Below are 25109 nucleotides of genomic sequence, written 5' to 3'. Positions count from 1 at the left end.
CCCGGGAGGGGGAGGGGAGCTCTGATGGGGGAGGGGAGGGGACACCAGCAGGGGGGTGTCACCACAAACTCTCTGGCAGCACCTGCGCTGAGGCCTCCCAATTTAAGGGGGGTTTCCCGTCCCCCCTTTCCCTTCCAAGCCCAATGAGCTCCTGTCACAGGGGCCCCGGGCCATGCTCTGACCTGCTCCCTACGAAGCCGGGCAGGACTCTGGGGGAGCCTCCTCTCGGGGAGCAGCCTGTCCCCAGGACACACAGCTCCCCCGGCTCCCCCCTTCCTGGGTCTGACCCCGGAGCCTCCAGCCTCCCCTGCCCCTCCGTGCGCTTCCCACAGCCAGTCCGCCCAGGCGGGGTCCTGGGGGGCCAGAGGGTCCTGCCCCCCAACTCTGCACTCAAATGTGACTCTCAGCCAGCTGGGGAATCAGAAGGTTTATTAGACGATGGGGAACATGGTCTAAACCAGAGCTTGTAGGTGCAGAGAACAGGACCCCTCAGCTGGGTCCATTTTGGGGGACAGTGAGCCAGACAACCCCGTCTGCACTTCACTCCATGTCCCCAGCCAGCCCCAACCGACTCCCCCTCCAGCCTCTGCTCCTCTGGGCTTTGTCCCTGTCCCGGGCCAGGAGGGCACCGGATCCCTTTGTTCTCCAACCCTTCAGCTCTCACCTGGCAGGGGGAAGGGCCAGGCCATCAGGTGCCAGGAAACAGAGTGTCGCCATTTACGTACCTGGCCCTTTGCTCTGCAACAATGAAACCCCCTTATCCCACCCCCTAGAGACTTACGAAATGCCTAGGGGAAACTGAGGCACCCCTACAGTATTCAGAGGAAACATTAAGAACAGTCCCGCTTTGTCACAGCTCCCCCACCCCCAATTCCTGGCTGGGGGTGGGAATGGGGCAGGGGGTCTTTGCCCTCTAGAGGGCACTGGCTCCAATTTGGCCCCATGGCAGGTACTGGCCGGCTCGGGGGGGGGCACGGGGTCTGTCCCCCATGGGGGGGTGTTGGCTGGCTCAGGGTGTTGATTTGCCCGCTAATTAAAGGGCCGGAGGCCAAATTTCTGAAAAGTGTTTTTATTGCTGAAAATAAATTACATCCAAAGGCCGAGCTCTGGGCCGGTACAAAGGGGTACGAAATAGGGGGGCTCTCAGGAGTCATTAGCACCACTCTGTACAAAGCGGGGGTGGCTACAGACACCCCAGATTAGTGCACTACTTGCCTGGAGGACCCCAGGCCTGAAGAAAGGGGGGCTCCTGACCCCCAAAATCTCAGTGGGGGGGTTGGGGGCAGCTCTCAGCCACCCCCTCCCAGAGGGTGAAGGCAGCTAAGGCAGACATACACCTCTACCGACAGGAGCTGGGGGGACCCCGAAGGGCTTGCGGGGGTGGGGATTTGGGGGTGCAGGGAACCCCCTCTGCAGCTTTGCATAAGGCACTGGGGGGATCCCTGGATGGGAAGAGGCAGTGGGGGGGCAGGGGGCGCAGGGGGATCCCTGAGATCTGGGCTGATGTGGGGAGGAAGTGGGGGGTCCACGGCGCAGGTGTGGGGCCAGGTCACAAGTCGGTGACTTGGTTCTCCACCAGGGCGGCGATCTGCTGCAGCCGACAGGCCAGCTGCATCTTCTGCCCCACAGGGTCCTCCTCTAGGGCGCTGCTGATCTGCAACACACAGCAGGGGGTTACCGCTGCCCCATGGCGCCCCCCCAGCCCCATGGCCCGCCCTCTACCTGGTCGTAGTACTTCTTGATGTAGCTGTATAGCTCCTGCAGCGCGGCCGAGCCGTCCAGGTCTGAGGAGTACTTCTGCAATGGGGAGAGACGGGAATGGTGTGGGCTGCGGGTCGGGGGTGGAGGGTACGGGGGGGCTGGGGGTCGGGAGCGAGGGGCGCCGGGGGGGCCGTGGGTCTGGAGGCTCCGGGAGCCATGGGTTGGGAGCGAGGGGGGTCGGGCGGCGGCTGCGGGTCGGGAGCGAGAGGTGCCGGGGGGGTTGTGGGTCAGGAGTGGGGGTTACAGGGGGGCTGGAGGTCCGGAGTGAGGGGCTCTGGGGGGTCGGGAGCGGGGGGCACCGGGGGGCTGTGGGTCGGGGGCCCTACCCTGGACAGCTCCGTCAGGGCCGAGTTCATCTCCTGGTAGGAGGCTGGCGGTGCCTGGCGAATGTCGGCGTAGTACCTGAGCGGGAGAGAGGCCGATGAGCTGGGGGGCTCAGGCGCCCCAAAAAGCAGGGCTGGGCCGCAAGCGAACCCAGGTGTCCTGGCCCCCAGCCCCCACTCACTTCTCCACCAGCTCTTTGTAGCGCGGGATCTCCCGGGAGTAGAGCAGTTTGTTCACGGGCGAGTCCTGGGGGCAGAGAGGCCGTGAGACAGCTGGGGGGGGACATGGTCCCACAGAGCAAGGGGGCCAGTGCTGGGGGCCTGTGCCCCAGGATACTGGGGTCTCTGTGGGGGGAGCTGCCCTGGACACTGGAGTCCAGGGGGGAGAGGTGACCCGGACACCGTGGTTCCCACGGGGGGAGGGGCAGGAGGTGATAGGACGCTGGGGTCCCTAGGAGGAAATGGGGGCTGCCCTGGAGGCCGGGGTCCAGGGGAGGGGGGGCTGCCTGGAGGTCAGGGTCCCTGGGAGGGGCGGGGAGGGGGGCTGCCCCAGAGGCCGGGGTCCCTGGGAGGGGAGGGGAGCGGGGGCTGCCCCAGAGGCCGGGGTCCCTGGGAGGGGAGGGGAGCGGGGGCTGCCCCGGACACCGGGGTTCTCACCCGCCCCACGCTGTGCTGCCCGGGGGTGCAGGCGTCGATGAGGGTCTGGCCGATGACGCTCAGGGCAGCGTCCACGTTGTCGGGCACCCGGACGTCGAACAGCAGCTGGGGGTTGCGCACGATGCTCACCCAGAACCGCAGCAGGAGGCTGGGGGGGGGGCCGGGGTGAGACGTGGGGTGCCGGCTCCCTGCCCCGGCCCCCCGCCACCCGCGGCTCCTGCCCCCTCCAGTGCCCCGCCCCCCCTCGCTCTCCCAGCTGTGCAGCCCCCACCTGTTGGTCTTCCAGATGTGCAGGGTCTCGGGCTCGCTGACCCCGTGGCGGGCGGCCAGCTCGTCCAGCAGGTCGAAGAGGAACTTGACGGCCACGGGCACCGGGCGGCCCACGCTCAGCACGGCCTGCAGCACGTCCTCCACCAGGGTCTGCAGCGTCCCCTGCGGGCGCGGGCCGGGGTCAGAGGGGGCCGGGGGGCAGCAGGCGGGGGAGGTAGATCCCGGGGATGGCCGTGGGGGGGTCTGAGGGGGGGTCGGGGGGACTGGGGGGGATCCAAGGGGGGCTCACCCTCATGGACAGCAGGCGGGGGAGGTAGATCTCGGGGATGGCCGTGGGGGGCTCTGAGGGGGGGTCGGGGGGACTGGGGGGGTCCGAGGGGGGCTCACCTTCAGGGACAGCAGGCGGGGGAGGTAGATCTCGGGGATGGCCGTGGGGGGGTCTGAGGGGGGGTCGGGGGGACTGGGGGGGATCCAAGGGGGGCTCACCCTCATGGACAGCAGGCGGGGGAGGTAGATCCCGGGGATGGCCGTGGGGGGGTCTGAGGGGGGGTCAGGGGGACTGGGGGGGATCCAAGGGGGGCTCACCCTCATGGACAGCAGGCGGGGGAGGTAGATCTCGGGGATGGCCGTGGGGGGCTCTGAGGGGGGGTCGGGGAGAACTGGGGGGGTCCGAGGGGGACTCACCTTCAGGGACAGCAGGCAGGGGAGGTAGATCTCGGGGATGGCCGTGGGGGGGTCTGAGGGGGGGGTCGGGGGGACTGGGGGGGATCCAAGGGGGGCTCACCCTCATGGACAGCAGGCGGGGGAGGTAGATCCCGGGGATGGCCGTGGGGGGGTCTGAGGGGGGGTCGGGGGGACTGGGGGGGATCCAAGGGGGGCTCACCCTCATGGACAGCAGGCGGGGGAGGTAGATCTCGGGGATGGCCGTGGGGGGCTCTGAGGGGGGGTCGGGGAGAACTGGGGGGGTCCGAGGGGGGCTCACCTTCAGGGACAGCAGGCGGGGGAGGTAGATCTCGGGGATGGCCGTGGGGGGGTCTGAGGGGGGGTCGGGGGGACTGGGGGGATCCAAGGGGGGCTCACCTTCAGGGACAGCAGGCAGGGGAGGTAGATCTCGGGGATGGCCGTGGGGGGCTCTGAGGGGGGGTCGGGGGGACTGGGGGGGTCCGAGGGGGGCTCACCTTCAGGGACAGCAGGCGGGGGAGGTAGATCTCGGGGATGGCCGTGGGGGGGTCCGAGGGGGGCTCACCTTCATGGACAGCAGGCGGGTGAGGTAGATCTCGGGGATGGCCGTGGGTCGCTCCCGCAGGCTGCTGCGACGCTGTTGCTGCTTCAGGGCCTCAGGCTCCTCCGTCGGCTTCACCAGGTGCCAGAGCCGCAGCCCCCCGTCCTCGCTGTCCTCCAGCATCGGGGTGTCTGTGGGGGCAGGGTGAGTCTGGATCCCCCTGGGATTTCTCTGCACTTGGGTCAGTCCAAGGCCCCCCAGATCCCACCCCCCTGGCTTCCCTCCTTGGTTCAGTCCAAAGTCCCACCACACCATATTCCTCTCCCACTTGGTTCAATCTCTCCAGCACCCCCATGTCCCCCTTGGTTCAGTCCAGGGTCCTGTCCAGGACTCCAGGTGTGGGCGGCTGGGCGGCACCATCTCCACAGCAGAGGGGGGAGGATGGGGGGGTCACTCACTCTCCCCAGAGAGGAAGCTCTGGTTGGGGCTCTGGGGGATGTCGTTCTGGAGCCGTGGGATCAGCCCGACTGTTGCCCCGTCCGGAACCTGGGGGAGAAAAGAGCCGGAGGATGGAACCCAGGCGTCCGGGACCCCAGACCCCCCTCCCCTCCAGAGCCGGGGGAGGGAACCCAGCCGTCCGGGACCCCAGACCACCCACCCCCAGATCCCACTGCCCACCCAGAGCTGGGGAGGGATCACAGACCCCTCCCCTCCCAGAGCTGGGGGAGGGAACCCAGGCGTCCGGGCCCCTCACCTTGTAGTGCTGCAGGGTGTTGAGTCTCTTCCAGCCATTGTGGGTGACGGATGTCAGGTCCAGGTCAGACAGGGTCAGGTGACCGGCCACGCCCGAGCGCCACTCTGGGGGGGGACACGGGGTGAGAGGGGCCCCTCTGCCCCCCGGTCAATCCCCATGGGCACGCCACCCCTACCCTGACCTATATGCAGCCCTGCCCCACCCCCTCACCCAGGTCCAGTGTGTGGGTTGGGGGGCTGGGAGAGGCCCTGGCCCACTGTGACGAAGTGGGACTGTTCTTAATGTTTCCTCTGAATAGTGTGGGGGTGCCTCAGTTTCCCCATGGCAGTTCTTAAGTATCTAGGTTGTGGGATAAGGGTGCGTGACCCTTGCAGAGCCCTAGAGGACAGGCGGGTGCAGGGGTCTGGACCCAGAGAATGGCCGACACCCTGTTTCCTGGCACCTGATGGCCTGGGCCCTTTCCCCCCGCAAGGTGAGAGCTGAAGGGCTGGAGAACAAAGGGATCTGGTGCCCTCCTGGCCCGGGACTGGGACAAAGCCCAGAGGAGGGGGGGCTGGGGGGGTTCAGTTTGGAGCTGGCTGGGGAAATGGCTGGGCTCACTGGCCCCCAACATGTACCTGGCTGAGGGGTCCTGTTCTCTATACCCACAAGCTCTGTTTTAGACCGTGTCCGTGTCATCTAATAAACCCTCTGTTTTACTGGCTGACCGAGAGTCCCGTCTGACTGCAGAGTTGGGGGGCAGGACCCTCTGGCCCCCCAGGACCCCGCCTGGGCGGACTCACGGTGGGAAGCGCACGGAGGGGCAGAGGATGCTGGATGCTCCGAGGTCAGACCCAGGAAGGGGGAAGTTGTGTGAGCTTTTTGCCCTGCAGACAGGCTGCTCCCCGAGAGGAGACTCCCCCAGAGTCCTGCCCGGCTTCGTAGGGAGCAGGTCAGAGCATCGCCCAGGGACCCCGTGACACCCACACAACCCTGCCCTGCCCCCTCACCCAGGTCCAGGGCGTGGGCCGGGGGGCGCTGGGAGAAGGGCACCCCCCTGTAGACCTGCTCCAGGATCTTCTCCTTGACCTGGCTGATGGTGTCGATGTCAAGCACGCGGGCGGGCACCTGCTGCCCCCCGGCGCCCCCCGGCGCTCCCCGCAGCAGCACGCTCAGCGTCAGGGGCCGGACAGGCACGTCCTCCCGCAGCAGGTGCCCGTCGCTCAGCGTCCGCTTGGCCTGGCCCGTCACCGCGTCCACCGGCCCCTTGTCCACCTGCCACTTGATGGCCCGGAACAGCCGGTACAGGGGCTCGCCCGCCACTTCCTGGGAGACGCAGAGGGTGGGACCCAGGCGTCCGGGGCCACAGCTTCCCCCACACTCTGACTCCAGGCTCCCAGCCCCCCCCGCTCTAACCCCCTAACCATCCCCCAGGAGTCCTGGCTTGCCCCCAGCTCTAACTCCCCAAACCTTCTCCCAGAGAACACAGGAGTCCTGGCTCCCAGCCCCCCCGCTCTAACCCTCCAGACCCCTCTCTCCTCCCAGAGAACCCAGGAGTCCTGGCTCCCAGCCCCCCCGCTCTCACTGCCCCTGCCCCGCTGGGACAGGACCCCGTGCTGGGCGCTCACCCGGAGGTAGGAGTACATGCAAATCGACATCCAGTTAGTCAGCAGCTTTTCCACCATGGTCTCCGTCCTGTGGGGTGCAGGGATTCAGTGGGGTTCGCTGTGAGACCCCCCCATCCGTTCACCCCCATGGGCACCTCCCTGCCCCTCCCCCAGTGCACCCCATCTACCTCCAGCCTGATCCTCCCCCATCCCCCTAGTGGCCAAGTTCCAATGGCAGCTTATCAACCCCCCCACCCCCATTTCCCTCCCATGCCAGGAGAAGGGGCTGGGCTGGGCCTGGCGCACCCCCGGGGTTCTCTGGGTGCCCCCGTCTCAGCAGCAGCTCTCTGGGCTGGTGCCGGTCACAGCATGGCTGGTTTTCCCATCAGCGGGGAATAGATGCGTTCTCAGGCCCGGCAAGCGGGGGGCTCTGGTGGTTTCCCCGCTAGCCGGGGGGCTCCCTCTGCCCCCTTTCCTGAGTGGGTCCATGCCGGGAGCTCCCGCACGGGGCTGACCTGCGCAGCATGAGCTTGGGGTTGCGGGCCACGTGGCGCTGCGCCAGCTCGCCCAGCAGGCTCTGCATGACGTCGGTGAGATACTCCAGCTGCCCGTGCAGCGCCAGCGCCAGCAGTGAGGCCACCTGGCATCGGTCCTGCCGTGAGAACGACGCCTGCCCCTCCAGCGCGTGGATCAGCTGTGGGGCCGGGAGAGGGGTCAGCACGGGGGGCTGGCGTCCCCCTCATGCCCGGGGCTGTGCTGGGCCCCCCGAGTGCCCCATCGCGCCCTCCCCTGGGCAGCATTTGCTGTCCCCTCACCTGCTGGGCCCCCATGTCCCCATAGCCCCCTGCCTCCCCATAACCTGTCCCCCAATAGCCCCCATACTCCCTGTACCCCCATAGCCCCCTGCAACCACATAACCCCTTAGCCCCATAATCCCTGTACCCCAATAACTCCCGTGCCCCATAACCTGTATGCCAATAACCCCCTGCCCCCATAATCCCTGTACCTCCATAGCCCCTGTACCCTATAGTCCCCTGCCCCATGTACCTCATACACCAACACCCCTGTAACCCAATAATCCCCACCCCATGTACCCTCATAACCCCCTGGCCTCCACTCTCACCACCGTGGGGAGACCCTGCTGTTGCACAGGCTGGAGAGCCCCCCAAAACCCCTGCCCCCCCAGCTGCTCTCTCACCGTCAGCAGGAAGGCCTTGCTGTTGAGCAGGCTGGAGAGCTGGGCCAGGCCCTGCTCCACGGTGGCCCTGCGACACTCAGGCAGCTCGGCCCCCCGCCGTGCCGGCGCCCCTCCCTGGCCAGGGAAGAAGATGCGCTGGGCGTAGGTGCCATAGTCCAGGAAGGGGATCCCCGAGCCCTCCAGCTCCCCGCTCAGATCCGTCATCTCCGTCATCAGGTCTGGGGGCGGCAAGGGGAGAGGTGTGTCAAAGCGGGACTGTTCTTAATGCTTCCTCTGAATAATGTGGGGGTGCCTCAGTTTCCCCGATGCAGTTCTTAAGTATCTAGGGGGTGGGATGGGGGTGTATGGTCGCTGCAGAGCCCTAGAGGGCAGGTGGTGCAGGGGTCTGGACCCAGAGAATGGCCGACACCCTGTTTCCTGGCACCTGATGGCCTGGCCCTTCCCCCTGCCAGGTGAGAGCTGAAGGGCTGGAGAACAAAGGGATCCGGTGGCCTCCTGGCCCGGGACAGGGACAAAGCCCAGAGGAGGGGGGGGCTGGCGGGAGTCAGTTTGGGGCTGGCTGGGGACGAGGAGTGAAGTGCAGACGGGGTTGTCTGGCTCACTGCCCCCCAAAATGGACCCAGCTGAGGGGTCCTGTTCTCTGCACCGACAAGCTCCGTGTTAGACCATGTTCCTGTCGTCTAATAAACCTTCTGTTTTACCAGCTGGCTGAGAGTCACGTCTGCCTGCGGAGTTGGGGGGCAGGACCCTCTGGCCCCCCAGGACCCCGCCTGGGTGGACTGGCTGTGGGAAGCGCACGGAGGGGCAGGGGAGGCTGGATGCTCCGAGGTCAGACCCAGGAAGGTGGGAGCCGGGGGAGCTGTGTGTCCTGGGGACAGGCTGCTCCCCGAGAGGAGGCTCCCCCAGAGTCCTGCCCGGCTTCGTAGGGAGCAGGTCAGAGCATCGCCTGGGGACCCCGTGACAATGAGTCACCCCACGGCCCGTGGGGACTACTTCCCCTCCCAGATATCCCACCATTCCTGCCAACTCCCCCCGCAGTCAACTTCCATCAGGGACTATTTCCCCCTCCCCGATACCCCTCCCCCACAGCCAACATCCCTCAGGGACTGTTCCCCCCCCGATATCTCTCGGCTCCCCCACTGACTCCCATCAGCTTCACTCAGGGACTATTCCCCTCCCCGAGATCCCTCTGCCCCCCAACTACCCTCAGGGACTCTTTTCCTGATATCCCTCCACTCCCACCCCTCCAACTTCCCTCAGGGACTATTTCCCCTCCTAGATATCTCTGCCCCGTTTGTTTCCCCCCAAGATACCTCTCCCCAGGTATCCCTTCACCGCCCCCCAGCCCCAATGTCCTTCTTCATCTCCTCAGGGACTATTTCTCCCTCACGGAGATCCCTCCGCCTCCCCCCGTACCGGTGAACTCCTTGCGGCATTGGTCCCCCACGCTGACCTCCAGGTTCTCCAGCTGCACCAGAACCTTCTTGTAATCCCGCAGGGCCTGCTTGCTCTTCCGCCTGCGGGGGGGCTCCGTTAGCCAGCAGCAGGAGCAGTAGGTTGTTATCCCCTTACACAAGCGGAGGGATTCCTGAGCCAGGAGGCTGGGGCTGCCGGGGAGGCAGGCGGAGGGATACCCGAGCCAGGAGGCTGGGGGGGGTGGGCAGGCAGCAGGATACTCGAGCAAGGAGGCTGGGGCTGGCCGGGGTGGGGGGGCAGGCGGAGGGATACCCGAGCCAGGAGGCTGGGGGGGGTGGGCAGGCGGCAGGATACTCGAGCAAGGAGGCTGGGGCTGGCCAGGGTGGGGGGGCAGGCGGAGGGATACCTGAGCCAGGAGGCTGGGGGGGAAGGCGGCGGGATACTCGAGCAAGGAGGCTGGGGCTGGCCGGGGGGGCAGGCGGAGGGATACCCGAGTGAGGAGGCTGGGGCTGGCCGGGGGGGCAGGCGGAGGGATATCTAGGACAGTGGTTCTCACACGTTTGTACTGGGGGCCCCTTTCACACAGGATGCCTCTGAGTGCGACCCCCCCGTGTAAATTAGAAACACGTGCTGATCTATTTAACACAATTATCCATGCTGGAGGCAAAGCGGGGCTTGGGGTGCAGGCTGACAGCTTGTGACCCTCCAGGTAAGAACCTCACGACCCCCTGAGGGGTCCCGACCCCCAGTTTGAGAACCCCTGACCTAGGAGGTGGTGGCGGGGGGATATCTGTGGTACAGGGTGGAGGTTGGCAGAGAGATATGGGGAGAGGGTACCTCACCCAGTGTGGGGGGCAGGGTGGAAGGACCCCCCCAATTGCTGAATGCTCCTCCCCTAGCTCCATTCCCCAGCAGCAGTAGTAGGTTATCTTCTAGTGGGTTAGGCAGGAGACCTGACGCTTTGCCCATGGTGGGGGTGAAGGCAGGGTGGAAAGAACCCCCCCAAAAGCTGATTTTTCCTGCCCCCTCCCCACCCCCCGGCAGCGGCACTAGGCTGTCGCCCCCCACACCTGTACATGAGGATGAGGAGCAGCACGATGAAGGCCAGCAGCGCAGCCCCCACCCCCAGCCCGACCTGCGCCTCCGGGGGGAAGCGGGGGCTCGGCTCCGTGTCATAGCGAACCCGGCCCAGCTCCAGACGCAGGTTCCCCATCTGCACCTGGGGGGGACCACACATGGGGGTGTCAGGGAGCAGAGAGAGCCCTTCCCCCACACAACCCATCTCCAGAGCCCCACCTTCCCCCAACTCCTGTCCCCTCTCCTCCCACTTCCCTTGCAGCCCCTCCCCCACCCAGGAAAGGGGCCCAGGCCCCCCCCATCTCCCCCTCCCCGCACTTTACTTGCAGCCCCTCCCCAATCCCGAGAAAGGGGCCAGGCCCCCCCATCTCCCCCTTCCCCCACATAGGAAAGGGGCCCAGCCCCCCCAGATCTGCCCCACACTCACGATGAACTCGGGGAGGCCGGCGGAGGCGTTGAGGGGCCGGGGGGGGCGCAGGGGGGGCTCGCAGTACAGGTGGGTGCGGGTCAGGGTCTTGACTGCGCAGAGCCCCTCCCCCAGCCGCACCAGCACCTCCTCCTTGGAGATCCCCAAGGTCAGCCCGTCCCCCTGCCAGGACAGACGGACACAGAGCTGGGGGGGGCCCCCTAACCCCCTCCCCCAACTCCCCTCCTGCGGCCCCACCCCTCCTTCCCTGCATCCCCCCTCCTCCCCCCCAGCCTCATCCCTTCCCCCAACCCCCAGCTAACTCCCCTCCCCCAGCCCCATCCCTCCTTCCCTGCATCCCCCCATAGCATCCTCCTATCCTCCAGTCCTCCCCCATCCCTTCCCCCACCCCCCCACTAACCCCTCCCCCAGCCCCACCCCTCCTTCCCTCCATCCCCACCCCGACCCCCCTCCCCCATAGCCTCATCCCTTCCTCCCAACCCCCAGCCCCACCCCTCCTCCCATGTCACATCCCCACTCGCACCCCGCAGCCCTCCTCCCCCTCACCTCCACATGCAGCACGTTGCCCGGCTTGAGGCTGTAGGGGGCGCCGGGGGCCCCGCGGCCCAGCCAGCGCAGCTGGGGGTCGGGGGCGTAGGCGAAGGGGCGCCCCCCGCTGGCCACCGCGAAGCTGAGCCGCAGCCCGTCCAGCACGAAGAGCAGGTCCCGCAGAGGTGCGCCGGGGGGCACAGCCGGCGTGGGGCAGAGCATCAGCGCCGAGGAGTTGGGGCAGCAGGGCTCCCAGCACTGGGGGGGCACGGGATTAAGAGCCATGGGGGGGTGGCCAGCGGCCCCCTCCCAGGCCTGTCACAGACACCCCCTGACCCCTCTACAGCCCAGCCCCCACACCTGCCCCCCGGCTCACCTCCAGCAGGTCCCCCACCATGGAGCAGGGACGCGGGGGGGTCGGCAGGGCTTGGGGGGCCCCCAGCACCCCCCTCTTCTTCCTCCTGCTCCCCCTGCTGCCATCCGGCCCCCCTGGCACCAGCAGGGCCTTGATGAGAGGCTGCTGCACCACGTCCAGGTGGGTGCCCCCACACGGATGATCCGACCGCCCCTGTGAACCCAGGAGTCCGGGTGAGTGAGGGGGAGTGGGAGGGGGGGGGGAAGGGCTGGAATTTATTTTTTCAGCTGAGGGCACTGCTGGGGGAAGCTCGCAGCGGTGGGGAAGACCCTGGCTGGGGGCACTGCTGGGGGAAGCTCACAGCCCGCCCCCACCCCGCATCTCAGAGAGACTTGCGCTGGGGGCACTGCTGTGGGGAAGCTCACAGCACTGGGGTGACCCCGTCTAGGGGCACTGCTGGGGGAAGCTCGCAGCGCTGGGGATGACCCCGGGTGGGGGCACTGCTGGGGGAAGCTCGCAGCGCTGAGGAAGATGCCGGCTGGGGGAAGCTCGCAGTACTGGGGAAGACCCCGGCTGGAGGGGCACTGCTGGGGGAAGCTCACAGCCCCCCCCTTGGATCTCTTACCCCCGGAAGCTGGTGGCCGGCTCCGCCCCGGTGATGTTGGGGTTCAGGGTGTAGGCGAAGGTACCCCCCTGCAGGTGGCGCTCTGTCTGTCCGTACAGGACCCGCACGGATGCCTCCCGCGGCTCTGGGCTGGGGCTGGTCACGCAGACGATGGCCGTGGGCTCCACGGGGGCTACTCTGAGTGGGGGAGAAGGGGGTTAGCCATGGGGGGCAGAACTTTGGGGGCGAGCGGGCGGCAGGGGGACTCACATGGTACAAGGCAGGTCTCCCACAAAGACTGCGATCTGGTCGCCTGTCAGCAGCTCCTCTCCTAGGATGGTCAGCCGGGTGCCCCTGCTATGGGGCCCATCCGGGGTGCAACTCCTGCAGGGTGGGGTCCTGGCGGGGGGAGGAGAAAGGGCACTGCTGGGGGAAGCTCGCAGCAACAGCAGAGAGAGGGCTCCTGCCCCCCTCAAGGTCTGTCCACCCCATGAGTCCAGCACCCCCCCGGCGCCCCCCCAGTCCCAGCCCGCGCTGACCTGGTAGGTGAAGTGATCAGCAGAGACGCCAGGGGGCCGGTCCCCCACGGTGACCTCAACAGGGCCGGAGACGCCCCTCTGCCCTGGAGAGACCCGGCACACGATCCTGTGAGGGGGAGAAGGGGCACTGCTGTGGGGAAGCTCGCAGCACTGGGGAATGCCCAGCTGGGGGGAAGCTTGCAGCGTGGGGTGGGCAGTGGGACAAGGACACTGCTGGGGGAAGCTCGCAGCGGGGGGCAGAGGCACTGCTGAGGACAGCTCACAGCAGGGGGGCAGGCAGTGGGGAGGGCACTGCTGGGGGACGCTCACAGAGTGGGGTGGGGGCACTGCTGGGGAAGCTCGCAGCGGGAGCGGGTAGTGGGGTGAGGGCACTGCTGGGGGAAGCTCACAGCGGGGGGCACCACCTTACCGTGTGGAGACGCGGTAGAGGGGGGGGGCGGGGGGCGCAGGGCCGGCCGGCCACCCGCACCGAGCCCACGTCTGCCAGGCGCCGGCCCAGGTTGGAGCCCATGATGGTGAGGGGGACGCCCCCCTCCAGAGGGCTGCTGTGGGGCTGGATCTGGGGGGAGGCAAAGTTACCCCCGGCCCAGCACCCCCAAGCCCAACTTTTGCCCCCCACCAGCACCCCCTAGCCCATCTTCCCCCCTCCCCACGCCCCCCAGACCGGTATCCCCCCACCCACACCCCCAGCCCAGCTTCCCCCCCACCCGCACCCCCCATCCCGGTGTGCCCCTCACCCCAGCATCAGCCCCGGGGCCCCCATCAGACCACGGTTCCCTCCAGCCCAATAGCCCCCCCGCACGTGTCCCAGTCTCACCGCCTGGATGATGGGGGTGGGGCAGAGGGGCTCGGCGGTGCCGGGGGGGGCAGAGGTCCCGGTAGCGGCAGCCAGCCCCCCCCTGGCTGGCACCAGACACAGCCCAGCTCCGGGGGGGCTGCTAGGCAGTGGCTGCAGTCGGCCCGACCCACAGAGCAGTTGTAGAGGGTCACTGGGGGGGGCAGAAAGGGAGATCAGCGTGTCCCAGCCCCGCCCCTGACTCCTGCCCCGCCCCCAGGGCACTGCCCCCTCTCCGCCCCCTCCCTGGCCCCCAGGGCACTACCGTGGGGAAGTTCACAGCCCCCCTCCCCTCCCCCCAGGGCCAGGGCACTACCACAGGGAAGATCGCAGCGCCCCGAGTTCTCCCAGGGCACTGCCCTGGGGAAGCTTGCAGCGCCTGGTCACTCACCGTGCAGGTCCCCCCAGTTGTCCAGGCGCCCTGTGCCCCCCACGGTGACGTAGAGTGGGGCTGGGAGCTCAGGGGGGGCAGGGAGTAGCTGTAGGCATGGGGACGGCACCGAACCCGCTGGGCCCCCCCCCCTCCTCGTCCAGCGACGCCTCCACCGACACAGGTGCCCCCCCCCCCACCTCCCACGCAGCGTAACGCTGGCAACGGGTCCTGCGGGGGGGGAGGAGAGTGAGACCAGGGCTGACCCCCCCCACCAACCCAGTGTAACCATGGCAACAGTGCCTGCTGGGGGGGGAGAGAGACCAACCTGCTCCCCAGACTCTGCCTCCCACGCCCCCTTCCTCTCGGCCCCCCCACTCACCCCCAGAAGCTGCAGGTTGTGGGCTGCCAGGCTCAGGGGCACGGTCACCCCCACGGGCACCAGGAGGGACCCCTCGACGCCCCCCAGGCTCGGGCAGACCTCCGGGCCCCAGGGGCCCCCCTCCTGGACCTGAGGACAAGAGGGGGTTAGACTGGGGGAACAACTGGAGGGAAGCACTGGGGGGGCTGTCATGGACGCCTGGGTCCCCTTCCCCCTCCCCCACCCTCTCCCAAGATGCCATCCCGGACACCTGGGTCCCTTTCCCCCGGCCCCAGACATGCCGTCCCAGACTCCTGGGTCCCCTTCCCTGCTGCCCCCCCTCATATTCCATCCCGGACACGTGGGTCCCCCCCCCACCCTACAGATACCATCCCAGACGCCTGGGTCCCCTCCCCCACCCTACAGATACCATCCCACGCCCTGGGTCCCCTCCCCCACCCTACAGATACCATCCCGGACACCTGGGTCCCCTTCCCTGCCGCCCCCACCCCAGAGGCACGTCCCTCACGTTCTGGTTGTAGATGGTCCCTTCGCCGTGGGGGCAGGACGCGCCCGGGACACAGCGGTGACTCCCCGGGCACCAGTGACAGGGCCAGGGGCTGCCCACGCACCCGCCGCACCTGGGGGGCAGGGGGACAAAGTGGGGTCAGCGCAGGGCCAGGACCCACAATGCTGCTGGCGCCCTCACTCCCGACCCACGCGCTAACCTGGCCCTGCCCCCGTAACCTCCCCGTGCCCCCCACTCCTGACCTGCAGCCCCCTGTGAGCCCGGCCCTGCCCCCCAGATCTGCCAGTGCTCCTCACTCCTGACCTGCAGACCCTGCTAGCCCGGCCCTGCCCCCCTGTAGCCCTACCAGTGCCCCTCACTCCCGACCCGCAGCCCCTGCTAACCCGGCCCTGCCCCCCGCTGCCCCCCCGGTGCCCCTCACTCCCGGCCTGCAGCCCCTGCTAATCCGGCCCTGCCCCTCGCAGCCCCCCCGGTGCCCCTCACTCCCGACCCGCCGCCCCTGCAAACCCGGCCCTGCCCCCCGCAGCCCCCCCGGTGCCCTCACTCCCGGCCCACAGCCCGGCCGGCTCACGGGCAGGAGCGCGCCAGGCGCTCACCGCGCTGCAGTCGTAGAAGACAAGTCAGTCGCCGCCACCACCACGTCCTCGAACATCAGGGACAGCGCCAGGGACACGTGATCTGGGGGCGGGGCATCTGGGTTACTGCCCATCCCCTGCCCCTCCGGCCCCACCCCCGCCCCCGCGCCAAGGGCAGCTCCGCCCCACCGGCCTCTCTCCCCCACCCAGAATCCTTTGTTCCTCTCCCAATCCCAGTGCATGCTGGGTTATGGGGGCAGGTCCAGACCCCTCCTCTATCTCCCCCCAGTTTCCTAAAGGGCTGCCCCCCATCCACAACCCCCTCCATGCTGACCTTTGCCCTCCTGGCTGGGCGGCACCTGGGGGCTGGGTGGCGAGCGGCAGTGGACCCACGCGTCCCGCCGCAGGGCGGGGCTGATCTGCTCCCCGAAGGCGCAGAGGTAGCTCTCGCCCTCAGCCAGGGGGGGCAGCCGGGGCACCCACAGCAACACCTGGGGGGTGTCATGGATCCAATGGGGTGAGTGTCCTGAAACGCCCCCTTCTGCCCCGCCCCCAAACCTCCCGGCCCCGCCCCTCCCAAGCCCCTCCCATCCTGCCCCTGCCCCAACTCCCCCCCACCACTCCGGGCCACGCCCACCCTGCCCCCAGCCCCTCCTCTCCGACTCCCACCTCTCCCAGCCTCTTTGTCCCACCCCCCTCCGGCTCCTCCCCCCGCGCTCACCTCCGTCTGCTCCTCACGGCTCTGATTGGCCGGCGTCACCCTCTCGACACGCAGGCATTGGCTGCTGGCCCCGTAGCTCCACAGCCATTGGTCGGCTGCCCCGATGCGCTCGCACTCCAGCTTGCGGGTGCACCTGCCGACCAGCCAATCAGGTGAGGGGATGGGACAGCGGGGAGGGGGGCAACCGATTGGCCGGGCGGGCCCGTCTGTCACCTTTCACCACGGCTGATAGCCCGGGCCCCACCCACTCCCCTCATAGCCCCGCCTCCCCACCCAGCCAGCTTTGGTGTAGGTCCTACATAAACAATGGCACCTCGTCCCCGTGCGTCTCAATGCACCCCCCTCCCCCAATGCGCCACTGGGGCTGTGGGGCCCACGGGAACGAGACTCACCGGCCCCGCAGGACGCACCAGCCGCAGAAAGGGTCCCGGGCACGGAGGCAGGTGGCGCAGTCCTGGAAGCGGGGGCACTCGGAGACGGGACCCGGGTGACCTGGGGGGGACGGAGAGTGAGGGGGGGGACAGAGACACAGCCCCTCTGGGGCGGAGCGACCACACCCCCCCCCGGCCCCGCAGAGACGCGGCCCCTCTGGGGCGGAGCGGCCTCCCCCCACACCCCCAGCCCCCCTCTGGGGTGGGGTGGCCTCTGCCCTGGAAGAGGGAGGGGTCGGGCCGCACCTGGGAGTCCGTCATGGCGTAGAGGTGGGTCCCGTTGCCGTCCAGGAGGAGATCGGGGCTGACGGGGAGTGCTGGCCGAGGCGCACGGTGCTGTATACCTGCCCCACGGAGGAGTTGAGATACACCTGCATGCGGGGAGGGGAGGGTGTAGGCACGAGAGAGGGCCAGTTCTGGGGTGGAGCCACCTCCCCAGCGGCCTCACCCCACACACCCGGCCCAGCCAAGTTGCAGCCAGCTCTGGGTGGAGCATCCCCATCCCGCACGCACACACCTTGTGCAGCTGCCCCAGCCCTCTCCGAGGAAGGCGATGGTGTGTCCGGCCTCCACCGTCGCCACCACGGCCGTGAGCATTGGTAGCCCAGTCACCAGGGCGCCGGCTTCCACAGCCACGCGGCCAGCAATGGGCTGGGGGTGTGCTCGTCTCCGCAGGGGTACACGTCCGGGGACTCCTGGGGTGAGACGCAGGGCTGAGCAATGGGCCCAGTGTGAGGCGGGGACCCCTCCGGGGCGGGACAGGGGCGGTTACCCGGGGACCCCTTGGGGTGGGGCGGGGGCCAGTTGCCCAGGGACCCCTCGGGTGGGGTGCTGGTGATCTGGGGACCCCTCAGGGGGGGCGGTTACCCGGGGACCCCTCGGGGCGGGGCGCTGGTGATCTGGGGACCCCTCAGGAGTGGGGGGCCGGTTACCCAGGGACCCCTCGGGCGGGCGAGGGGCCAGTTGCCCAGGGACCCCTCGGGCAGGGTGCTGGTGATCTGGGGACCCCTCAGGGTGGGGCGCTGGTGATCTGGGGACCCCTCAGGAGTGGGGGGCTGGTCACCCAGGGACCCCTCGGGGCCGGGCAGGGGCCAGTTGCCCGGGGACCCCTCAGGGTGGGGCGCTGGTGATCTGGGGACCCCTCAGGAGTGGGGGGCCGGTCACCCAGGGACCCTTCGGGGCGGGGTGGGGCAGGGGGCCAGTTGCCCGGGGACCCCTCGGAGCGGGGCACTGGTGATCTGGGGACCCTCGGGGGGCGGGGACCCCGGACCTTGGGCAGCTGGGCACAGCGGGACGTCACCCCGTACTCGATGGCCGCCTCCTCCCGGCCCCCCGGCCCCCGGCCCCCCGCCGTGTAACACGCCCGGCGCGTCCTCTCCACGGCGGCGTCCAGCTGGGCCAGCGGAAGGCGCACAGGGCCGTCTGCGGCTGGGGGCGGCCGTGGCCCCCTGTCCCACGGCCGCCAGCACGAAGAGCACATCCCCCCGGGGGGGCGGGAGCCGGGCCAGCTGCCCGGCCCGGGCCAGGTTTGTAGCGGTGCCCGGGGTCCCGGCACTCCAGCGGCACCTCGGTGTAGAGTAGAGGTGCAGGTCGCCGGCACAGAGACGGGCCAGGAAGGGGCGATAGTCGAGCTGGGCCTTGGCGCCCCGGCGGGAGAAGAGCAGGTAGACGTGCCCCCGGCGCGTAGGCACCCGCGTAGCTGCTGTTGTAGTCGGAGAAGTCGCCACCACCAGCTTGCCCATCCCCTCGCTGGAGAAGGCGCCGGGCCCCACCAGGGCCGGATGGTGACGGGCGGGATCCCGCCCGAGAGCTTCCCCGTCAGCCCGCGCCCACGAAGAGCAGGTCCCGCCCGGCCTGCCGCCCCAGCACGCCCACCGTGGAGACCCGGGGCTCGTTGGCCGCACGAACTGGCTGTCGCCCGGCTCTCTCGGGCACAGCCGGCCCACGTCGGCCAGCGCCCGCTTCTCGCACAGCCCTGGGCCAGCTGCCGCAGACCACCAGCTCCCGGCCCCCTCGTTGGGCAGCAGCAGTTTGTTGGCGTTGTCCGTGGGGCGGCTTGGGGCAGTCCCGGGGGTCCCGGAAGGGAGGCACTCGGGGCTGTCCAGTTCCGGCCCGGTCCGCGCCCGCCCCGCCAGCCCCAGCTCCGGCGTCAGCTGGTACAGGGCGTTCACGGCCCCCACGTACAGGGCACCCGAGCCGCTGGCACGCGCCAGGTGATTGAATGGCGTTGGGGCAGAGAAGGAGGGTAGGGGCGGGAGGGGCAGGGAGGGGAGGAGGGAGGAGGAGGAGGAAGGGGGCAAGGAGGGGGGGCATGTCTGAAGCCTGAGAGAGAGAGAAAAGGGGGACAGGGTTAGGGGGACCCGGGAGATGGGCCACGTACAGCCTCCAAGGAGAGAACCCAGGAGTCCTGGCCCCCAGCCTCCTCCCTGCTGTAACCACCAGTCCCCCCTCCCCTCCCAGAGCTGGTGAGAGAACCCAGGAGTCCTGGCTCCCAGCCCTCCCCCCGCCAGCTGCAGGAGGATTTAGGATGGAGATTAATTCTCTGCCCCCCCCAGTTAATCCCACACCCCCCTGGCCCGGCTCACTGAGGTCTCGGCTCAGACTTGGGGGCAGGGAAGGGGGGGGCTCAAGGTCAGGCAGCTGGCCTGGAGGGGGGAACCCAGAGCATGGGCTGTGGGGCAGAACGGGGGGGCACTGGCAGGGAACCTGGGGCATGGCCACAGGCAGGGGCCCAAGCGTGCGAGGAGAGCAGGGATTTGCACACTAGCCATGTGACCTGGGAGGGAAAGATGCCCCCTGTGCCCCTCCTTGCCCCCCTGCGCAGGGTGGGGAAGTCCCCTCCCCCCCCCCCCAGGCTCAATGCAGCTCTGACAGGCTGCTCCACCTCCCTCTGTCCCTGGGGGGGCCCCAAGGAGTGAAATCCTGCCACTGAGGGCCCCCTCTCCCCACCCCTGGCACAGACACACGCCAGATGGGGCCGTCTGGAAACCCAGAGGCACAGCTGGTGGGGTGAGGAACCCAGGAGTCCTGGCTCCCAGCCCCCCCTGTTTAACCACCAGCCCCCTCCTCTCCCAGAGCTGGGGAGAGAACCCAGGAGTCCGGGCTGTGCCCTGACCTGCTGAGCTGGGTGGTGGGGGGGTTGCAGTGACTGCATCAAGCTGCACCTCCCTGCCAGCCAGGTGGGGCGGGGGCAGGCTGGGAATCAGGTCTCTTCTGCAGGCCCCAACATGTCTCCCCCCCCACCCCGCCCCACCTCTTGGGAGGTGGGGGAAGGGAACCAGACATTAGGCAGGGTGGGGCAGGCAGAGAAGACAAAGGAACCTGAGGGAAAGGCCCTTCCCCACAGGGAGAGAACCCAGGAGTCCTGGCTCCCAGCCCCCCCACTCTGACCATCAGATCCCACTCTCCTCCCAGAGCTGGGGCCAGAACCCAGGAATCCGGGCTGCCAGCCCCCCTGCTCTAACCACCAGCCCCCACACCCCTCCCAGAGCCAGGAGAGAACCCAGGCGTCCGGGCTCCCAGCCCCACTCACCAATCGGCTGCAAGGGGGTCTCAGTGCTCACCCCTGGGCTCTGGGCGATCCTTGTCCCTTCTCATTCTCCTGGGGGGGAGATGAGTGGGGAGGTTGGGGGGAATTCGAGGCTCTGTCAATGAGCCCCTCTGTTCTCCCCGCACCAGCCCGCGCCCGGCACCCAGCGCCACAGGGGCCCATTATCCCCACGGACAATCGGCCGTCAGGGCCTGGCACGCGGCCCCCCGACCCCCGATACCCAGGGCTGCAGGTCGCGAGTGAGGGGCACTGGCAGAGCTGGGGCAGGTTGTCCCCAGGCAGGTGGGGTCACGGGGAGCCAGGGTTATTAATTAGCTGCTGGGTGACTAAGGGGGAGTTTCAGAGCAGCAGCCGTGTTAGTCTATATTCGCAAAAAGAACAGGAGGACTTGTGGCACCTTAGAGAAACAGATTCATTTGAGCAGAAGCTTTCGTGATGCATCGGATGAAGCGAGCCGGAGCTCACCAGCTTACGCTCAAATAAATCTGTTAGTCTCTAAGGTGTCACAAGTCCTCCTGCTCTTTTTAAGGGGTCTTTGAATCCCCCCCCTTGGCAGGACAAGGTGCCCCTCACTCCTGACCTACAGCCCCTGCCAGCCCAGGCCTGCCCCCCCCGGAGCTCCCGCCCTGACCCCCGTCCAATGCCCATCAATCCCCCGCTGCCGAGCCAACTGGGTCACTGGGCTCAGAGGTGGAGGCAGCCCCCATCCCTGCAGGGCCAGATCGGGGCCAGCTATGTGGGGCATCGGGGGGCTTCTGGGTGGGCATTGCCCCAGCCGGGCCTTGCCTAGCCCGCGGAGATGTGGGGAGCCCAGAGCCCAACACCTGGGCTCCCTGCAGCCCCCTCCTGCTGGGGCTCCCCCCTCTGAGCCTGCCCCCTTCCCTGTGCCCCACAGCATCCCTGCTGGGACAGGCTGGGGCTGGGCTGGGTTCTGCAGCACCAGGGCCTTGGCCCCCAGCCTGGCCGCCCCCGCAGTGGGTGGGGGGTGCGGTGCCCAATGAAAGCCAGGCTTTGTCCTGGCCATGGGGGTGGAGGGGGGCACAGGCTGGGCCTGATAACAGAGCAGCCGGGAACAAAGGGAGTCTCTGGGAGCCTGGGCTTTGGGGGGGGCATGTCCCCCCCAGTGTTAACCCCATGGGTGCCAAAAGACAGCTCCCTGCTAGCTCAGCCCTGCCCCCCCAGCTCTGCCGGTGCCCCCACTCCCGATCCACAGCCCCCTGTTAGCCCAGCTCTGCCAGTGCCCCTCACTCCTGACCCACAGCCCCCTTCTAGCGCAGCCCTGTCCCCCCAGCTCTGCCGGTGCCCCTCACTCCAAGGCTGTAAGGCTGGGGGCCGGGCCGGGGATAATGGGGCTTTCAGGGCTGCTCGGGGAATGGGACGGGGGCCCAGAAAGACTTGGGGCCACAAAGGGAGACGTCAGCCCCACTCAGAGCATGACAGACTGGAGGGAACATGCGGGGCTCGGAGCCAGCAGAGGGGAGGAGAGGGAAGTGGAGGGGAGACCTTGCCCCCCTCTCCTGACTCCATGATCACACCAGTGCCCCTCACTCCCGACCCGCAGCCCCTGCCAGCCCCCCAGCCCTGCCGGTGCCCCTCACTCCCGACCCGCAGCCCTGCCAGCCCCCCAGCCCTGCCGGTGCCCCTCACTCCCGACCCGCAACCCCTGCCAGCCCCCCAGCCCTGCCGGTGCCCCTCACTCCCGACCCGTAGCCCCTGCCAGCCCCCCCGCCCTGCCGGTGCCCCTCACTCCCGACCCGCAACCCCTGCCAGCCCCCCAGCCCTGCCGGTGCCCCTCACTCCCGACCCGCAGCCCCTGCCAGTCCCCCAGCCCTGCTGGTGCCCCTCACTCCCGACCCCGCAGCCCTGCTAGCCCAGCCCTGGGTCCCCCCAGCCCTGCCGGTGCCCCTCACTCCCGACCCGCAGCCCCCTGCCAGCTCAGCCCTGCCGGTGCCCCTCACTCCGACCCGCAGCCCCTGCCAGCCCCCCAGCCCTGCCGTGCCCCTCACTCCCGACCCGCCCCTGCTAGCCCAGCCCTGGGTCCCCCCAGCCCTGCCGGTGCCCCTCCCTCCTGACCCGCAGCCCCTGCCAGCCCCCCAGCCCTGCCGGTGCCCCTCCCTCCTGACCCGCAGCCCCTGCCAGCCCCCCAGCCCGCCGGTGCCCCTCACTCCCGACCGGCAACCCCTGCCAGCCCCCCAGCCCTGCCGGTGCCCCTCACTCCCGACCCGCAGCCCCTGCCAGCCCCCCAGCCCTGCCGGTGCCCCTCACTCCCGACCCGCAGCCCCTGCCAGCCCCCAGCCCTGCCGGTGCCCCCACTCCCGACCCGCAGCCCCTGCCAGCCCCCCAGCCCTGCCGGTGCCCCTCACTCCCGACCGGCAACCCCTGCCAGCCCCCCCCGCCGCGGTGCCCCTCACTCCCGACCCGCAGCCCCTGCCAGCCCCCCAGCCCTGCCGGTGCCCCTCACACCGACCCGCAACCCCTGCCAGCCCCCCAGCCCTGCCGGTGCCCCTCACTCCCGACCCGCAGCCCCTGCTAGCCCAGCCCTGGGTCCCCCCAGCCCTGCCGGTGCCCCTCACTCCTGACCCGCAGCCCCAGCTCCCCGCACACACCTGTGTGCACTGGTTCAGCTGGTAGCCGTGTGGCAGTTTCCCGCGTGCCCTGTTGACCAGCCTGGCCCTGGTGGCCCAGTGGGGCTGGGGGGGAGCCCAGAGCAGGTGGGGGCGGGGCTGGTTCATTTAATCCTCATGCAGCCAGAGCAGCTGAGATCAGAGCAGAGAGAAATTAACCGGGAGGGGGGATGCGAAATGGGGGAGCCAGGCTGGCACCCAGACAAGGCAGAACAGGGGGCTGCGGGTCAGGAGAGAGGGGCACCGGCAGGGCTGGTCCTCCCCCCCCGTCCCGTCTGCTGCCCCCCGCCCTCCCGGTGCCCCTCACTCCCGACCCGCAGCCCCTGCGGGGGGGGGCCGGGGGGGCTGATCGCTTTTCGTTGGCTCTGCCGGGGCAGCTTTAAGGGATTTGCAGGCGGGGAAGCCCGCGGCCCATGAGGGGCCCTGGACACTGACCCCCCAGCGCCCCCGCCCCGGGATTAGAGCCACCGGCCTTGGGAATCCAGCCAGGAATTAACCCGGGACTGGCTGGCTCCGGGAATGGGGGGCAGGCGCCGGCTGGGGTCACAGGAGTTGGGGCCTCGTAGGGGCCGGTGCTGCTGGGGGGCTAACAGGGTCCCCCTGGGGCTACCGGATTTGGGGCGGAATCGGGCGTTGGCAGAGTGGGGCGTGGGAAAGACGCTGAGGTGGGGCTGGCTGGGGAGAGCTCCCCAAGGGGGGAGGAAGATGTAGGGGGGACTCCCCAGGAAGGGGGCGTGGCAGAGAGCCAGGTTGCCTGGGGAGGGGGTTGCTGTGCATTTGGGGGGCAGTGAGGGGGCTCTGATTTGTACCCCCCTCCATACTGGGGGGCACATACTGCGGATGTTCAGGGAATTGGGGTTCACTGGCTCCGGGGGTTTGGGGGGCCGGGATCCGTTTGTGCGGGTGTCAGGGGGGTGAGAATCTGGTGGGGGGGTCGAGCCGGGGGTGCAGCCAGAGTTTTAGGGGTGACGTTGGATACTGAAGGAGAGGAGATTTGGGGTCTCCCTAAGAAATTCTCAGCCACCCCAATGGGGGGGTAAGGGAAGCAGCTGCCCCCCAACTCCCCGTCACCCACGCTCCGGATTAAAGGGGGCGGATTCGCGCCCTAAGAAGCGAGCATCCCCTCGCCAGTGGCACCGGGGGAAACTGAGGCGGGGCGGGACCCGGGGTCGCGTTAAGAAGATGGCTTGGGGGGGCACCCCTCCCCCCCCCCCCCCCCCCCTACCCGGTTGCGGCGCTGCCGGTCCCAGCTCGAGGCAGATCTGAACTCCCTGGCTGCACCAGGCTTCCCCCACAATACACCGCGACCACCCCGCCCCACACCCCCCCACACCCCGCCCCAGCGGGACCGACGCGCCGGGCCACGGGCGCCCCTGCTGGCTATGGCTGGGAACTCACGGCCCCATCCCCGGACGCCTGGGTTCCCTCCCCCTCCCCCTCCCCGCCCTGCTCCCACAGCCTGGACTGCCAGGGGAGATCGCCCCCCCACACCCTCCAGGGCCCAGACTGCCAGGGGAGATCGGCCCCCCACGTACCCCCACGCCCGGACTGCCAGGAGAGAGCCCCCCCAGTGCCCAGCCCAGACTGCCAGGGACAGCACCCCCCTTGCCCCCGATACTCCTTAACTCCCCCGGGCCCAGACTGCCAGGGGACAGCACCCCCTTGCCCCCCATACCTCCCAAGGACCCAGACTGCCAGGGGACAGCACCCCCTTTGCCCCCAATACCCCCTAGCCCCCCCAGGGCACAGACTGCCATGGGACAGCACCCCCCTTGCCCCCATACCCTCCAGGACCCAGACTGCCAGGGAACAGCAACCCCTGCCCTGCTCGCTGTCAACCCCCCCTGCTTCCCACCCCATAGTGCCCCCTCTCAGCTCCCCCACTTCCCCCCCAGCCCAATGAGTCACACCACACAGGGGGGTCTCTCTTGGTTTCTTTTACTGGCCTCTGTCAGCTCATAAGGCACCAGCCGGGCTTGGGGGGAGCACGTTGCATAGTCGGACTCTACCCCTAACAATGGGGGGGCTGGGGAATGACCCCCCCGGGGTTGGTGGAGCCCCCTCCCTGGAGAGATGGGGACAAATGGCCCAGACCCCGGAGGGGGGCTAGGAGGGAAAGGGGGGGTGGATACAGAGGGGTGAAGATGAATCGTGGGAGTCAGGGGACAGGGGGACGGTGGGGGACAGGGCCAATGGGGGGGTAGAGAGGGGACAGGGGGACGGGGGAGCTGAGGGGGGCCCTGGGGGCAGCAGATACATCGGTACAGCTTTGCCACCATGAGCTCTCAAGTGTAGACGTGGCCTTAGGTGCAATTTTTTAAACCAGTTTAAACCCAAGGTGCAAATTTTAAACCACTTCAAATCCAGATGGGGATTTAAACTGGTTTAACTGAGCT

The 25109-nt window shown here is 68.8% G+C and overlaps 1 protein-coding gene across 1 annotated transcript; it reads right to left on the bottom strand.

The window, feature by feature from the left end:
• Positions 1-1053: 1053 nt before the first annotated feature.
• PLXNB3 (plexin B3) lies at positions 1054-24119 on the bottom strand. Its single transcript, XM_043501315.1, is given in 49 exon segments — positions 1054-1654; positions 1723-1797; positions 2088-2163; positions 2267-2331; positions 2742-2889; positions 3013-3173; positions 4258-4424; positions 4692-4779; positions 4988-5091; positions 5977-6292; positions 6595-6661; positions 7089-7267; positions 7772-7989; positions 9188-9288; positions 10258-10406; positions 10692-10853; positions 11238-11477; positions 11596-11765; positions 11768-11787; positions 12200-12376; positions 12449-12540; positions 12542-12577; positions 12718-12823; positions 13127-13152; positions 13154-13322; positions 13532-13706; positions 13944-14153; positions 14305-14528; positions 14813-14924; positions 15384-15428; positions 15431-15490; positions 15722-15878; positions 16109-16241; positions 16501-16588; positions 16591-16600; positions 16786-16862; positions 16865-16910; positions 17057-17073; positions 17076-17192; positions 17195-17234; positions 17810-17946; positions 17949-18116; positions 18119-18213; positions 18215-18266; positions 18269-18316; positions 18319-18369; positions 18372-18443; positions 18446-18861; positions 24112-24119. Coding segments are annotated over 49 exon segments (5775 nt in total). The 3' UTR covers positions 1054-1549.
• Between the last annotated feature and the right edge of the window lie 990 nt (positions 24120-25109).

The sequence above is a fragment of the Dermochelys coriacea genome, chromosome 23, assembly GCF_009764565.3.
Source record: "Dermochelys coriacea isolate rDerCor1 chromosome 23, rDerCor1.pri.v4, whole genome shotgun sequence".
NCBI classification, from domain to species: domain Eukaryota; kingdom Metazoa; phylum Chordata; order Testudines; family Dermochelyidae; genus Dermochelys; species Dermochelys coriacea.
This window is presented reverse-complemented; position numbering and strand designations above follow the sequence as displayed.